The 18,041-nt window shown below is 36.6% G+C and overlaps 2 protein-coding genes across 3 annotated transcripts; one reads left to right on the top strand and one right to left on the bottom strand.

Annotated features, from left to right (window-relative positions):
• The first annotated feature begins 610 nt into the window (after nt 1-610).
• On the top strand, nt 611-7,882 carry LOC111340148 (LYR motif-containing protein 1). Of its 2 annotated transcripts, none has more exons than XM_088736871.1 (4): nt 611-1,177; nt 2,019-2,079; nt 2,677-2,708; nt 7,343-7,882. In XM_088736871.1, exons 1-4 carry the CDS (start codon nt 1,034-1,036, stop codon nt 7,676-7,678), a joined length of 573 nt encoding a protein of 190 aa, XP_088592997.1. In that variant the 5' UTR covers nt 611-1,033; the 3' UTR covers nt 7,679-7,882. The 2 variants fall into 2 exon arrangements, with proteins under 2 accessions (XP_088592997.1, XP_022802671.2); XM_022946936.2 differs by lacking the exon at nt 7,343-7,882 and adding an exon at nt 3,420-3,764 and having other exon boundaries at nt 915-1,177.
• LOC148721709 (cytoplasmic phosphatidylinositol transfer protein 1-like) lies at nt 4,770-16,533 on the bottom strand. Its single transcript, XM_088736858.1, has 10 exons — nt 16,368-16,533; nt 13,013-13,161; nt 11,572-11,660; nt 11,130-11,137; nt 10,336-10,407; nt 9,904-10,002; nt 9,498-9,557; nt 8,887-8,982; nt 7,820-7,883; nt 4,770-7,150 (listed from the first exon to the last, which is right to left on the bottom strand). Exons 1-10 carry the CDS (start codon nt 16,413-16,415, stop codon nt 7,071-7,073), a joined length of 765 nt encoding a protein of 254 aa, XP_088592984.1. The 5' UTR covers nt 16,416-16,533; the 3' UTR covers nt 4,770-7,070.
• Nucleotides 16,534-18,041: the final 1,508 nt, after the last annotated feature.

Below are 18,041 nucleotides of genomic sequence, written 5' to 3'. Positions count from 1 at the left end.
ACAACATCTATGGGGATACGCCCTACTGGCCGGGAAAAGCGCTATCCTCAACAGTTTTAAACAATTGTAGAGACTTGACGCAAAGTACTGATGTGCATTATAACAAGAAATTTTTATTTAAAACATGTATAACGTGATGTCGTAGGAAAATATAATTTTTCAAATAAACATACCACCCCTAGGTTGTTCTTATTTTTTTATGCCCCACGTAATCGTTAGAAACCAATTTCATTTTTCGATCTTTTACCCACTAGTTAATTTTACCTTTAAGCTATTTACCGTAAAGAAGCTTCGAAAAGAAATATTAGAAATGAGACTTCTTGGAACTAGAATGACGTGCACGTTCCCCTGATCCCTTACAGCGGTTGTCAGCCATGCAAGGAAAGTATCTAGTTGTGATTGTAACTGATAAGGATTAGAATATCTTTAGTAGCGTAGCAAATAAAAGCTGCAACAAAAAGGCGAGAGACGAAGTTTGATCATACTTTTGCGATGCTTCTGTGATTCAATGCTGTCCCTAGAAAAGATAGCCAGTATGCCAGCCTAGCCTGCGGTATTGTGCACGATTTGTAGTGTCAAACGGCGGAGCTGTTAAGAACGAGCTGTGAGGTTGCGGGAGGCTTCATTGCCCGTTTTCGTGGCACTGCTGCCTTCATTTTCACTGAGCACCCAGTAGAACCGCCATGCAACTCTTGAACATGGACGGAACAGGTACACGCTGTTGCGAGCTGCACTTGACCAGCCTTGCAGGCACACAGATATGTCTGAGCCCTGTCCCTGAACCCTTCTTCCGCGTCCTATACTTCATCTTGAGAATTATTCATCGATCACATCGCGAATCTGTATATTTGATCAAGACATCATATGAGGTCATCAGCCCCAAGAGTGAGGCTGTACATGGCCAGCGGTGTAACTTCAAAGGATAAAATTCAACATGGCGCCGTACTTGCTACACATTTGATATGGCTGCTGCAGTTTTCTGCTGCAGTGTGATCACGGTTTCTTACAAAGAAATTGCGAACCGGTTTTTCCAATGTTGAGAAGAGAAGTGCTATCGCTTTACAGGCGAATATTTCAAGTAGCAAGGGAATGGAAAGCTACAACAGCTGCAGATACTGAGGAAGAGCGACAGTATATCCAAAATGAAGCGAGAAAATTATTCCGTAAGAACAAGAATGTGAGTGGGAACTTCTCAATATTTCTCCTGCCATTGTAACCTTTGTAATATAATTTCCAGTATTTCTGTTTCTTAGCGAAGGAGTTTTGAGATAAAGGGGTTTTGACTTGTCGCTTTTTGTACTGAATCAAAGAACATCCTTGTACACACGTTCGAAGGCCAAGCCTATCAACTTGAAATTTTTAATAGTGAAATTACGAGAGTTATAAGTGTTTCCTAATTACATATTTTTTAAAGATTTCAAATGAAAATTTCATATCTTACCTGTGAGCATTTTGCTTTTGCCCGTCTATTAAGCTTCTTTAGCCACTTGTTTGAGATTTTTGTTTGTACAATTTCATGATTAGATGAAGTCCTTGTAGAAGATAGAATTTAGGAAATATATTATTCCCATACTGTCTCTTACAAGATTCAGTACCTGATTATAGATCTCTCTAGTATGTGCTGTTCATGGATAGATGTTTTTGGCTTTTATTACACGACTCAAGAAGTCAGAGGGCCAATAACTAAAATCAACCAATCAAAATGCTCTATTGCCAGTCAATATTCTCTCAGTATTGGACCGGGCACTGTCCCGAATGGTCCCGAATGATACTGCACTTGTGTTCCTTTGAACTTCAGTCGTGTAATAAATCTCTTATTAACCAAGCTTGCTCAGGACCGTACTGTAAGAATATCAGCCCTCAGTCTTTTTTGTACAGACCTCGCTGCGCTCAGTCCATACTGTCAAGACCTCGGGCCGTTATTCTCCCAGTATGGCCCTCGCACTTGGTTAATAAGATATATGTAATGCCTCAACCTAACCAGTGACTGGAAGCTGAAAATTAGTTTGGTTTTGCAGATCACTAACACGGAAGAGATAAAGCTTTGTCTTCACGAGGCCAGTGCGCGAGTAGAGATTGGTATGTAGCGCATAACTTAGTTTATGTCACATGCTTAGAGGCAGATCAAACGTACCACAATTACACATCCAGTCTGTTGGGGAGCAGGGACGGCACAGTGGTGAGAGGGCTTGCTTCTCGCTGCTGTGGCCCCAGGTTTGATTTCCAGACCCCTTGTTACATGTGGGTTGAGTTTATGGTTGGTTCTTGTCCTTGCTCAAGGGTTTTTCCCTCTGGACCTCTAGTTTATCTCCTTCCACGAAACCATCTTTCCAATTTTCCAATTCTACCTGGCAACAGTGGACAAGAAAGGCCACCCACCTCATGAAACATCCACTGCTAAATTCCTTTATTATTTTTATAATTATTAACAGATTGAACAGTTGGTCAATAGGCAGGTATTAGTCAGTGTACATCTCATTTAAGGTATCAACTGAGATTGGTTTATGGTTATGGTAGTTATTTGATTTATAAAATCTCAACAGACGTTGTGAATTGTTGCAAATTATGATTAAAAAGAAGTACATTTTAAACTGCGGCCCTTTGTTCCCCAGGGAATCAAGAGGCATAAACAACAAAACAACATTTTAAACTGGATCATATTTTTCATTTTTTTAGCCCTTCATTATGGAACACCTTATCCCAGAATGGTAAGTGTGGTTTTCATTGGAAGTTTTTACCATAATACCAAACATGGGCAATGAGGGATGACACCAGTCTTGGTGGAAAGACTGCAATAAGGGTCTTTCTGACACAAAATTGGTGCAGAAAGCCTAATTGAAACAAAAGATAGTTGAATTGCACATGCATGATTTCTAGCCATACATGCCTAAAAGATACTCATCTAGCACTCTTGATAACTTTTTTTGTTGCTCTCTCTCACCACCCTCTTCACGGCTGCCACCCCCCGCCATTTTATCCTATATACCAGTGCTCTTAGGGAATGTTTTTTTGTGTGCACAGTGTAAGTCAGCTAGATGGTTAGTTATTCATTTGGTTAGAAATTCAGTTTAGCTCAGGTACATGAAAATAAAATGAAACTGTGTTTAAGGTGATATTTATTCATTATAATTGCTTTTCTAAGTGTTTCTCAAAACCATTTTTACTAGGTAAATCAAATGTCACTTAGTGGAAGGAAACACCAATCCTTTTTTCTGCTACTAAGACTGCCCCTTAAATTGTCATGAAATAGTCTCACTTTTGAGCCCCATTTTCACCCCAACCCCCCGCACCAGAGACGAATCCTTGTAATTAAGTCCACAAATGACAAGTTTGAGTGGCCTTGAGATACTTTTATTAACTCTAACTTGAAACATCATCACTCAGTTGAATGGGGAAATGGCTTGTTTTATACATTATAGATACACATGCCACCATCAGCTGTCCCTAAAACAAATACAAAAGAGCGGAAAACCCAAGAACGAATTAGAAAGCAGGCCAAACCTGTTTACATGCACTCAGATGATGATGTTGATAAATAAACAACTTTGGCATTGGACTTTCAGGGCTAGTGAGCAACGGAGTTAACATGAGTAAATGAGTACACTTGTGACCCTAGTTTGATGCTAGTTATGGTTGAAAATGATCTTGCTGTCTTATTGTCCCTGTGAGGGTGGTCCTGAAAATAACTGTGTCTGTGAAAGTGACTTAAGTTTCACCAACAGTAGACTTGACTTAAAATTAAATGGTGATGTTCGATCAGGCTATTGGAATGTGTGACAATTATTTCCAATGGATTAAGCTGGAGAGCAAGAAATAACCTAAGCACCTCAACAGGGAGGCTCAACAACAACAGAGTCCATTTATGAAAAAAAACAAACAAACAAGGCTAACATCACTACGTACGAAGTGGAGAACAAGGCTAATGCATGACAACTTACAACATTGTGAATATTTACCAATAGTCATAAAATATCTCTCACTGTTGCCAACAACAGTTTATTTCAAGATAAGTGTCATTCACTTCATCAGACTACACATTTGAGTCCAGTTAACTACTAATCCCAGGTGTTAACCATTTGTTACAAAAATGCTCCCAGAATTATTAGTTACACTTTGAAAATTGACCAGCAGGGAGGATGCCTTTCTGACAAAGTGTATTTACGAGAGAAAAAGTCATTCCAAAATGAAGTACAAATAAAGAAATGATCCCTGCAGGTGAGCTGCAATTAAAGCATTTGCAGGAAAGAAGCCTGAACAAATTCAGCACTGACAAGATTTGAACCCCTGCCTCCCAAGCACTAGTTGAGTGCTCCTACCAACTGGGCTACAAACTGCATGTTGTTAGCAAGGTAAATTTAAGAGGTTTGTTCTTCCCACAGAGGAATTTTTATGACAATGTTTATGAATAAATAATAAAGGAAACTTTCAATAATAAGGTAATTTGGTTTCATCAACTGAGTTGATAATGTAAATTATTAAATTAAATTTATTAAATTTAAATTTATACCGTGCAGTTTCTCTAAAAATATTCAACTGCGGCCAATGTAAAGGGTTTAAAAGGTGACAATTTGAGCATTATTCCTTTGGCATTCGATCTGAGGAAGGGCCACTGTGAATCCTTTACAGTGGCCAATTTACATCAGTAACTCAGTTGATAAAATCAAATTACCTTATTACCCCCGCTGATGCAGCCCCACAGTTTCTTTAGAAACTCACTCCCCTTATTTCATCAATAAATTGTTATAATTTCAAAATGATTGATTACCTGATTGAATGAAAGTTTTTTATTGATAAAAATCACTATTTTACAATCGAAATCAGCAATTTAAGATTCACCCAAAAACTGGGAATCTGCTCTGTGATTTTCAATTAATAGTAATAGTCTTAAAAGCTATTTACTTGACAAAAATAACTTTGCATATAGATCTTCAAAGTCCCACTAAACAAGGCCATCTCAAAATCCAGCAGTATGTTTATGGAGTTGTACATGCTGCATTATTAATGCACCATTTTCTTTCCAATGCACACATACTGAAATTTTTGTTAAGCATACACCAATAAACCAAGTTCATTCACACATGAACATGTGACGTCGTCCATATATTATCAGATTGAAATGAGATATAATTATTTCAGTAATCGAGAGAGAGAGTTTAAACTCCAGGATTAATTCACTGCCCTGTTGTGAGCTTCGCTGTTAGACCTTCATCCAGAGTGAAACTAGGGGTGACCTTGTAATGAAACAAACCCTTTAACAAGCCTAGTTCTTTCTTGTCTCTGTCATGACAAGATCGACCTACGCCTCCCTCTTGTCCAAAGGCTTCACAACCAATCTCATAACAGAAAAAGCTTTTGAATAAAGGAAGTCATAACCACAGGGGTTTCAAAACCTACTTCCCTAAGTGGCCAACTATGGTGAAATAGGCGACATAACAATACTATTGTGATGAATAGGTTTATATTGTAGCTTCAGGTGACTGCTTAAGAACAGAAAGAGTACAAAATACCATAATACATGTGTATGTGCTGGATGTGAGTTGCATTGTATGCAAAGGGGAAACCTACTGTAAGTACAGGATTGTGATGGATTCTATGATTAAAATGTCTAAATATACAATAGAAAAGAGAGAAATGAAGTATCCTTAAATTCTATTATAGCAGCTATTGACATTAATTATTCCTTACAGGTTTGGCTTTCAGGAATGAAAATTGATGTACCAAATAGAGTAATATTCTAATTGAGTGTCAAAAGCAAACCAAGACTGAATTGATTTTGCTTTACTTTTTGCCATAATTGTCCTGAAATCTTGATTCACTTATAACCAATCACATTCAAAACAAAAACCAATCGCTACTTGGTCCTGTGCATTTTTCAGCCCCTGCAGGAAGTTTGCTTGTCTCTCTTTAAGATTTCTCATTTTTTTTCTTTGTTCTAATTGGCTGTTCTGTACCACAGGTTTTGGTTTTGCAACACTGAACCCTAACCCTCTATCAGCCCATAAAACATTAAACAACTTCCCATATAAGGTCTTTCTGATGCCTTTTCTCATTAGCATTACACCAAACTGTACTCAGAGACACGTCCACTGAACGCAATAACATCACCATACTTAATTAACTGAGAAGTTAAAAATTCTATAGACCACTTTCATAAATGGCTGCCAGATAAATATTCTTTTGTTTAAATTTAAATTAGCCCTTCTGGCCTCATTCTCCAGTACAAAATTCAAAAGAATACGTTATCTAAAGCGAGGCCGGAAGGGCTAATTTAAATTTAAACAAAAGAATATTAATCCAGCAGCCATTTATGAAAGTGGTCTATTCTAACTGACTCTACTGGACAGGTAAACTTCAGAAAACCATTATTTGTTTTCTATATGGGCTCAAAATTTGTTTTATACAAATAACAAATGAATAAACAATCAAATTCTTTTGGGGACTCATTTCTTTCATTGTCCCTTATTGGAGGTAATTGTGACATTTTTTTCACAATCTGTTGCTTTGTTATTATTCATTCAACTCATGAAAATATAACAAATTCGCTGTTAGTTTTCAAATTTTGATTAAACTGAAAGAATAAATAAATTGTAAGAATATTTATATACAATAAGCTACTAAAAAATCTCATTGTTTTGTTTGAGTTTGTCTTTTACTTACAAAAAACATTTTAATCCACAAAATAAGAACAGTCAAAAATAATGTTGAGTAAAACTTAAATGAAAAGATGGTAACTCGCACAGTGCTTTCAATAACATTTAGCATTTAAAAGAGACACAGGGTGTTAGAATTGCTTCACTTTGTAACTGTTAACTTGTTAATTCCCAAGATCCAATTAGCTATTCTCCCCTCTGAACCTAATAGATTTCCTTGTAAATTAGAGGGGACAGTTTGGTGTTATATCATGACAGCATCCTCTGGCTCTTAAGCTCATAACTTAATTGCAGGATAATATATCGGAATCACAGGAAGAGGTTACATGTCAATCAGAGAGTTAAATGTTTACAGTGGGTGCAAATCTTACAGAAAGCACTGGTTTACCCCTGGGTCACTTGAAATAAATCAATGCATGTTTAAATATCTGCACCAACTTTAGTATTTGTCTTCTCCTGCATTTCCTTCTCATATGTTCTCACATCATCAATGGTCATACCTTGGAGTATAATTGAATTGTTAAAAGGGAGCTTAAGCACAAATGTTTTTGACATGTGGAGAGCAACCAAAAGTTAAAATTTCTCTTTCCTGATGTTCACTACACCTTTTGGTCAGCAGAGTTTGTTTTAAAATGCTAAAACAGCAGCCTCTTCATCAGAATGCCCTTGAATTTGTATTTTTCTTCTTTCAGTTGGTGTCCACTTCAATCTCAAAATTATCCTTGCCCAAGATCTCTTATCTACATTACAATTCTGACTACTGGAATTACTTTGAGCCAATCAATTTTATTCATATGCTGATACCAAATTTGTATCTCTGTGCCACCTTGGCACAGAGTGTAAAATCTTTAAACAAAATGGTGAAAATATGTATGAAAAATTCAAGCCAGTGGGCAGGAGGCAAACAAGTGGGCAATGAACAAAGCACAGCAGGACGGTTGAAAAGGACTAAAGAATCAATTTCTGTTGGGGAACAAGAAGGAAGGTTTGAATTTATGATCTTGAAGAACACTCTGCCTCAAAATTAATGTCAATAAAAGATGTAACTTTGGGTCATGTGGTCATGTAGGAATATCCAAAACAAAAACCAAAGAATTTACATAATGCACAAGTACAGATTTTGTCATTTATCACCTGAGACATTTTTAGTTAAAGACACACACACTTACCAATCCAATCATCAATCCAAGCAAATGCTTGTCTGTGACCAAGTAATAAAATATCTTGAATGACCTGTTGACATTGGTGGTACACTAAGCTTAATTCCTTTCTGTGTAAGTACTTTCAATATGAATTAAATACCTATATTTATTACAATCATTTGAGACACACCAGGCAACCAATCACAGTGATCATAGGCTGCCACAAGATGCTCTATGAGCTACAACAGTTGGGCATAATCAGTCTCACAAATTCAAAACACTTGGACCAATTCATGTGAGTATTGTAGTGACAACATTCTATCACAGCAGATTTTTTAGTTAACAAAAATTCAAACAAGACCAAGTTGTCCGTGCAACACAACAAAATGACAACAAATGCAGTGATATGTCACTAAATGAGTCTCTGCCCAGCCACCATTGAGTTATATATATATTCCAAGTGCGAGGGCCGTACTGAGAGAATATTGGCCTGAGGTCTTGACAGTACGGACTGAGCGCAGCGAGGTCCATACAAAAAAGACCGAGGGCCGATATTCTTCTAGTACGGTCCCGAGCAAGCTTGGTTAATACGAGATTTATTATACAACTTAAGTTCAAAGGGACACAACTACAGTATCATTCGGGACCATTCGGAACAGTGCCCAGTCCAATACTTAGGGAATATTGACCGGCAATAGAGCATTTTGATTGGTGATTTTAGTTATTGGCCCTCTGACTGCTTGAGTCATGTAATAAGATGCAGTCACTGCAACACGTATTCAATACATTGCATTAGAACTTGCAAATCTCAACTTAAAGTTTCTTTTGAAGGGATAAAAATGATCAGAAAAACGTCAAAGGTAGCAATCATGAACTTTTGTTAAATTGCTATTTCTCAGTAAGAGACTCTGAGAAACAAACTGTGAACATATACGTGTGTATCCCCCCCCCCCCCTCATCATTGTTTATGTTAACAGTCCACCTATTTCACTAAAATACCATCCTTGACCATTAAGCAGTCATTATACTACCCAACTACCACATTTGCTCACAGTGTACTTGGATACAGGAATAACAGAAGCATTGAGTCTCACCTTATGCACATAGGACTCTACTCTTGAAGCTAAGGCCCAGACATCAAAAGTAACACTAACTAGTTTATATGAGCACATGATGGGCTGAGTATCATCCTAAAAATTACAAACAGTTTCTGTATTAGTAATATTAGGAAGTTCAGGGGAAAAGCATGATGATTATGTCATCCATTGATTGTAACCCACGTTTAAAATTGTGTTGTATCATAACAACAAAGTAATGTACTCTTACTTTATAAAACTTAAAAGGTGCAAAACTATCCAAATGTGACCATGATTCCTTCATTTCATTTACATTCACCCATATAAACAATTTTGTCGTTAATAAAAAGAAAAATTCAAAAGCCTTTCAATTTAAGTTATTTCACACTCCCATCAAGTGTTGTTAGTCCTCAATTTTACAATACAATAAGTACAATATTGGGTGGCTGCATGACTGATTGTCAATTCTGTTTGACACAAAGCATCAGCTTGTGAAATTAACCATTTTTTAGTGTAGCTGGGAAGTTCTTACTACGGTACCAATTTTAATAAAAATTTAAATTCAACTTTATTGTTGGAAGGTATTAATCAATACCATTTAAATAGTTAAAAAATTGTTTTAAACTCACCCTCCACCCTTCCTTTAAAGGCCCTCTACCAGTTTTCTTTGATTTGAAATACCTACAGTCCTAAATTAAAAGGGAAAATATTCCAGATTTTATTACTGACAACACTATCAACGGAGGAAATTTATCAAAATCTCCAAAATCTTTTATCTATCACTATTGTAGTCATAGTTGTGAGGCTTTCCTTGAGATCTTCATGGTTAGCATCTTTGTTTGTAGTGAGGCCAATATTTCATGCTGCAAAATTAATGCTCACGACTAGGCTAAGCTTAATTTTAATTTAATATTCAGTGTGACATCAAAACAAAGGCAAAGCGATTAAATCTCTTAAACTCTACTCATAGAGCTTTGTGCACTCAATAGGTATGTTGTTTTACGTTTAACTTTTATCACTAAGCGTATGACTTACCTCTTCAGGAACATAATGTTTTTCTGGTAATTCATCATATGCTATATCAATTGCAATAACTTCCCTAGTTTCAAGTGTTTCCTCACTTAATTCAAAACACTGCAAAAAAAAAAAAAAGTACAGCTAATCATTTAAAGGGAAAAAAATGTAGTGCACTAATTGCAAATAGCCGTTTACATTTCAAGTGGAAATACAATATTACAATTATTTCACATTCACATGCACTTTAATTTGGTAAGTCTGTTTGACCAGTACATCAAAATCAATTTAAATGAGATACAAAAAACTTGGTGAGATGTGAAAACTTAAACATCATCACCGTGACAGGGTATTTCATCTGATCAGTTTAAAAAATTAATCTTTGCATTTATTCATTACTTAAAATTTAAAATAACTAAAATAAAAGAAAGTCTCACTTCAGAATATACTTACATTGTCTATACTTCCATTATCATTGAAATATTTTGTTTTAATCCTAATTGCAAATCTTGGAAGAAAGGAGCACTGCAATAAGATACAATTTGTAACTGTCAGTGATCAATTCCTTGATGTATTGTAGCTTTCACTCTGTTTTGTCTGATAACTTTAAACTGGTCTTTAAAAGACCAAAGATGCCCACTTATTTAATGACGAGGTAATTTTGGTTTTATCAACTGGGTTGATAAAGTAAATTGGCCACCGTAAAGAGTTCCAGCCTTTTTTAGCTTTGAAACTCTTTACAGTGACATGATCAACTCAGTTGATTAAACCAAAATTAATACCTTGTTATACTCCCCCACAGATGCAGCACCACAGTTTCATTAGACACTTACCCCCTTTTATTTCATGATAAGTTGTGAACATTTCTCTAACAAACTCTCAGGTTACCATGGCAACACTGCTTTATAAGTCTGTAGCTGAAACTTAAAGTTTGTTGACCCCATTTTTTTATCTCTGGATTGTAATCTGCATAACAAGATCTCTTTCTCTCCAAATTTCAGACAAGTCTGTCTTTAGGAACAGCCCAGAACCATCTTATTTGTTTGTACTTTAGAGTGGCCCTGAACAGTATGCACAGTCTGTAATTTAGTGATTAAGAATGGAGACAATTGATTGCCTGTGCTTGCAATCTTGAAATGTAGACAACTTAAAACTTAAATTTATAGTGCAGGTCAGCATTCTGTTGGTTTCAAGCCAACTGGAAATGTTCAAACTGTAATTCAAGTAAGTAAAATGAGGATACTCACACAATATTCTGTCCAGCGAGAGTGAAGGAGAGTGAAAAGAAAAAAGAAATTATCAATTAAAATATGAAGTTAAACATGGAAACAATTATTACCCTTGGCTATCTCTTTCTTCATTGAAAAAAAAAAAAAAAAACTTGAGACATAAATGGAGGGGTGCGTTGGTTAAAATACTCACATCACCAACATTTATATCTTGACATCAGTATGCATATATATTCTCCATACTGTCCTCTATGAATTTACTATGGTACTGACCAAAATAATTTGTTTAAAAGATCACCTGCTTCTTAAGCCAGAAATCATTTCATTTATTCTTGACTTGTAACATCAATGTTTGATGCATGTTAAATTTTGTGTCACTAACAAGTAAACATTACTGAGCAAGTAAAGGTATTAACTAGACTAAGTACATTTTAGAAAAACTTTCACAATCTCCACTGACCTGTAATAGTGAAAGGATAATAATTCCAAGCCTTTTCTTCTACATAGAATATTTTTGGAATATAGGACCGCATCCATCCAGGAAGACGACTGGAAAAAAAAGAAAAGAAAAAGAAACAATAAACCTCCCCTCCTCACAACCCCTTACATCTGAATTCTGTTTTAAGACATTAGGGACCTTAAGCAGCCACGACGGCAACAGCAACGAGGACGTGAAAAAACAAGAGATCTAATTGGCAGAACAATAGCTCAGCACGTGCGTTTTGAAACTTTGTAAATTTCGTAGCCGTCCTATGCAAAACAACAACGTGCAATTGCCAAAATTTGCATTGTCTGCGAACCAAAACCACAACCGCAAATTAATTTAATTTCCATTTGGAACTCAATGCTACTTCTATACGTCATGCTGAAGTTCAGCTGTAGCGCCGTAAGAGACAGTAAGCTCATGCAGCCATTTTTGAAATTCTGACTAAGAGTAGAAATTCATTTTTTAATCAAAGTCTTCCTTAGCGTTGCCGTCCAGACTGCTTAAGGTCCCTATTATTCTCAAGAATTATGAGTAAGGTGTTTTGCTCAACAACACTCTACAATAACCCTCCCATCCTGATGCTGAACCCCATCCCTTTCATCTTTTAGACAAATTTAATCACAGATTGTTAATGAAATTAAAACAGGTTATCAGGCAGGCTGTGAGCAAGCTCTTCAAGGGGCACAATTCCACAGGCAGCCTCCATTTTTGACAACTTTTTCACACCCAGGTTAAGATTCTCAGAGTGAGTTCTTTGCAGACTACCAATCTGCCCAGCAGCTTGCTTGTCACATTACTTGGAGGTTTACGATACCAAGATGATTTTTCTTTTTTCCCAAGTCTCCCTCAGAAGAATCATAAGTAACTACATAGTACCTACTAAGAATGATCTCCATAAACTGGTGCAAAATTTACACCCAATTCTCAGCCCTTCAATGACTTTTCAATGAGAGGTAACTTCACAAGGGCAAATCTCATTATTACAGAACTCTAATATAACACACCTCATCCTCCATATACTGCGGGAGGTGCAGTGGCCTCATGGTTAGTGTGCTTGAATCTGAATGGTTAGTGCGCTTGACTCTAGATCGAGTGGTCCAGGTTCGACATTGTGTTGCATTCTTGGGCAAGACACTTTACTCTCACAGTGCCTCTCTTCACCCAGGAGAATAAAATGGGTACCAGCGAATTTAATGCTGGGGGTAACCCTGCGATGGACTAACATTCCATCCAGGGGGGGGGGGGAGCGTAGATACTCCTAATCCCTTCATGCAACAGAAACTGGAGTTAAGTGCCAGTCTGATGGGCCACCTGGTTCGTAAGCAGGCTTTACCTTTTTACCCATCCTCCATATACAGGTACACAAATTCACAAATACACACAGGAAGTTCATTAAGTCTACCACAAACTGTACCTGGACAAATAAACCCTCTTTTCTGTGAATTGTCCCTTTCCATACTTTGGGTCCTCGCATGGCTCGTTTCTCACAACATGGACTCCTTCACCTTGCTCACTCTGTTCATGGCTGTGTTTACTTATCATGAACAACTGACCTATTTGATACTGGGTTTGATCAATAAATAAGTAAACATCTAAATAAATATTTGCTTTTTGAGTTTTTTTTTTGTTTTGTTTTTCAAAAAAATAATATGTTCACATATAGAGTGTTGTGTTTTGGTGTAAGTAATCTGATCAGCACAATTTGGTGCATCTCTGAGCAATCTGATTTTTTTGGTGTAGCTCAAAGCAATGTGATTGGTACAGTTTTTAAGTGTTAATTTATTTACATGTAACACCACTCCAGTGCTCTACTAGTAAAGATTCAAAAATACTGACTATCAATTACAGCTTTAATTGACATAAATCCAAACTGGTGAGATGTGAAGTTGTTTGCAATCAATAAGAAGGAGAAGGAAGACTTGATCACAGGTACACCAGGAAGCAGATCAATTATTTAACTCTTCAATTACCATGAGTGATCAAGACAAAATTTCTCCTTACAATATCAATATAATATCAAGCAGACAAGTAATGAGAATAAGGAAAACAGAAAATCAGGGGATTGTCAGTTGATCCAATACCAAATTCTCCAAACTAACATCATTAGAAATGTATGGCAGACGGTAAGGAGAATTACTAATTAATGGCAACTTGGAAGTGAAAGGGTAAAGCTACAGAGAGCATTAACCACATAGGCATGCTATGTTCAGTTTTTTGTTTTCTCTTTTTTTTCAGTATTTTTTTTTACTTACTAATCATGCTTGCAACCAGTGCTCCATTTGGTACAACCATTTCATCCCCATGGCAAGAAAAAAAAATTCTAAAACTATCCCACCCAAAGACATTATTTGAATAACAATGCTGAATATTTAATGATATTTTGGTAAATTATATTAGAGCATCAGACAAGGCAAAAGGGAATCTGAAACCCAAAAGAAAAGGAATTCTGAATAATATCATATTAATAATCAAGCCCTATTGTGGCACATCCAAAGCAAGTTATTTACCAAAAGCAAACAATTTCCACTTCAGCCGAAGTGAATATAAGGGACCTGTAACATTATTTACAGGGAGAGGGAGGCTGATGGAAATGAAGGGGGGGACCAAAAATTTGTGTGCACATAAAAAGGGGGGAACAAATCAAATTCTGCAATATCAATACCAGCAAAATTGACTTTTTATGTTTTAATTGGAGACTGATAAACAAAAGACCCATTCTCAATCTAAACAAATGGTTGACAATTGAAAGTCCTTAAAAGATTTCATCCTAAGATTCACTGCTTTCCCCTCTGTCACTTTCATCTCCTTGTGCATCACCTTTAAAAAAGGTAGGGTGGTATTCTTCATAACCTTTCATTTTGGTCTACATAAAATGTCTTGGTATAGTATCTAAATTAATTTAAAGAATTATGGGGAGGGAGCCCAATAAAAAGTGAGTCCCCAATAAAGGGGGGACTTAAAGTTTTTGAGAAGTTTATTTCTCATTTCCACCAGCCCCCCCCTCCCCCCCCATAAATAATGTTAGGTCCCTAACATCTAGAGAATGAATAAGTATTTTTTTCAGTAAATTTTGCAATTACAGTACCGTTAGAACTGTTTTGACCTTTTTTGCTATTCTTCCATGATTTATGAAAGAAATAAAAGAGAGTTAGAGGCCATAAATTGAAAACTCATCTTAACATTTAATATTGAGGGGATTAATAGATTATTTGTCATCTCTTGTTTGATTTGTTTACAAACTTCAGTAATCCTAATCAAAATAAAGCAAACTCTAATATACAGCATGAATTAAATATTACAAGAATATAAACCTTTTGCTTTGTTTTTAGTTCCAGTTGTTTTGTTGTAAGTTATTAAAATTAAAGGAAAACAACCAGTAGACAATACATGTATATTTGAACTGATACAACTACCAGCCTATGGTTGTGAAGAAATTCTTTTCACTCAACAATTAGCTGATAAGATTTCATTGTTACAGTCTTCCATTGCTGTGATTAATGGGTGTTGACGAAAAAAAACCCAGCTTGTAAAGGTATTGTTTTTAAGTAAAAAAGAAATATATGAAATAATACCAGACTTTTATCAAACACAATCACTACCCAAGACTAACATGAAAGAAAATTGATGTAAATTAAAAGAGAAGCAACACCTTTTATTTTTAAGAAAAAAACTAAATTGATAAAATTATAACATAGTTTTGTCCTCTAAAATAATTTGGAACATTTCATAAAATTCAATAAAAGATGTCAAGCGGTGTGGAAACGAATTTGCAAACAACATATTTCGTGTTAAATTGAACGATCGAAAATGATATTATTGCTCGGAAAATGATAATATTTTCATCCTGGAAATTACTTATCAACAAAATTAAATTACGTGAAACTTGAGATAAGGAGAGGCTTTCATCAAATACATTTACGCCATAAAAGAACTTGCAAATTAGGGTTAAAAATTAAAACATTGCTCACGTTTTTAATCTAATATCTTAAAAGTTCGAAAAGGATATTGACACATTAATTCACAGATCGGAATCAACCTTGTCGCTTTCTAAGAAGTTCAAGTAAGACAAAAATGAAGATGGAATATAAGATCGGTCATGCATATTTCTTGTTCATTCGAATAGCACCATACCCTTCGGCTGTTATAAGCACAAATATCGCTTTTAGTTCGACACAAAAGATAGTACAACGGATCCATTTCAATTTTAATTAAGCTGTATGGGAAACTCTAAAGTTCATTTATCAGTAACAATCATCAAATGCTTATACCATTTCTGGACTTGTTTCATTCCCGCCTCGCGCACGCAACACATCAACTTTTATCGGTACAGTAGTTCCGTCCATTTCTAATCGAAACCTTAATAGCTTCGAGAGAAGATCTAGCGACTGTAAAGCAGACAGTAAACTCTCAAACAAAAAGGAACCAAAATAGCTATACTATCGATCTCTCTGCGCACTTCTTTGCGGTGAACCCAAATTATTGCGCGGCGAAATTACTGATGTGATCTTCAAACGTAACAATGTAAGGCGTTCAGGTTGAGAAAATCATGCTGTCAGAGTTCGAATTTATATTATTATAAGATTCATAATGGTAGGTATTTAGAATACTGCAGGAAATCTCGGTTAAAAAATACAAATCTGGACTTGATCAAGAAGATATACTCGATCAACCTAGTGTCGTACTGACGTCTACGTCTCGCGTGTGCCTTTCGGTTACAGACGATCGACATTTCATCACGTTCAAAATTACAACGGTGAAGTAAAACATACCTCTTCCACTGTCATCGGCATGCAGATCCTATACTCTTTCAATATCATGTCGTCAAGATAAGAAGAAAAGACACTAACAAACTTCAAACAACGTGCCACTAAACTGTACTATAAGACATTCACCGCATCTCGTAAACAAATGACAAATCGCTAGTGAAAGGTAGCTTAGGTGCCATGCCTCCTGCATAACCCGATCGGGTGTTCTAAAAACCTGGGGCGCAAATACCGAAGGAAAATTTTGAAGTTGGGAAGTCCGAGAACCTACGCGAAGCCTTTCTCGTTCGTTTTTCGCTCGGTTGCTTTTCGCCTGTGCTTGCCCTTGTAATCTCAGCAGCGTGAACAGTTTTCCGTCACACGAGTTTGACTGACGAATTTGACAGATTTATCTATCCAACGGCACCCCGCGGCAGTCTCTACCACGCGAGACATACAAAATTGAGGGGCCTAGAAACTTGTGTTCCAAGGGACTCAGTCAGTGGAATCCAGTGAAAAAGCTTGAAAGGACACACGAAAAATGGCGTTTGCGAAATTAGTAGCTAATTCCCTAATAACTGCAACTGTTCTCAGGCCCGCTTTTCACTCGCCTTCTTCAAAGTGAGAGCGTAACAAAAGCTAAGCCAAGGGCAGAGGAAGCGACAAGCGCTGTTCTTGATTGTCAGGGGGGGAACCAGTTTCACCCGAGCATTTCTCACTCCTCTAGGCCTCTTTCCCCTCGACTCGCCTTTTCTCGCACCAACACATCAGTTTAGTTTTACAGGAAAACCCCTTATTTACCCCTCCCACTCCCCTCCCACCCCCCTCCCTTCCCACCCACGTGGCAACCTCTTTCCCAGGGCCTTTTCCCTTACCCCAACTAAGGGAAAATGCCCTGGGAACGAGGTTGCCACGTACACAAGTAAAGAGAAAAGCCCTGATATTTGCCACCTCTGATTTTCCCACAAAAGAGCGTAGTCACCGACGTTGAACTAAACAAAGTTTCAGATGTTTGTGCTCAGGAGGAACAAAATGTTACATAAGAACATAAATAACTTTATTTTTTAGACAAAGTGACCACTGTTTAGATCTTGTTTGGGTTGCTATGTTTCTAGCGACTTCACGAGTCATATAAATTCAAGAAATTAGAAATGGCTCCGTATTCAAAACGGTAAACTTAACCGAGCTGAAAACCTAACAAAAGATTATATTGAATAATTATGTCTCTATGGGTTAAAAATATTTTAGTCCTTGCCACTTCTTTGAATTTTGGATGGTTGTGGCGTTACATAAAAAATAATGGATCAAGAAATCCTGTCATCTGATTATAATATCTACCGAAGAGATCGCCTAGGAAAAGGTGGCGGTGTTTTGTTAGCTCTAAGGGATAACATTTGTTGTTATAGACGTTGTGACCTCGAAACCGACTGTGAAATCCTTTGGTGTGAAGTTCATTTCAATCCCTGCTCAAGATACTTTATTGGAGTATACTATCGCTCTCCTAGCAGCGATATGGCCTACCTAACTAAACTGGTTCAATCGCTAGAAAAATTTCCACCATCATGTAATATCCTTTTGCTTGGGGATTTTAATCTACGTAATGTGAACTGGAACCTTGTAGCTCCATGGCAGCCGGACACTATCAGCGATTTCTTTTGCGACTCTGTTATTAATCGTTTTGGCCTCTCACAACTTGTGAAT

The sequence above is a fragment of the Stylophora pistillata genome, chromosome 10 (genome assembly GCF_964205215.1).
Source record: "Stylophora pistillata chromosome 10, jaStyPist1.2, whole genome shotgun sequence".
Taxonomy (NCBI): domain Eukaryota; kingdom Metazoa; phylum Cnidaria; class Anthozoa; order Scleractinia; family Pocilloporidae; genus Stylophora; species Stylophora pistillata.
This window is presented reverse-complemented; position numbering and strand designations above follow the sequence as displayed.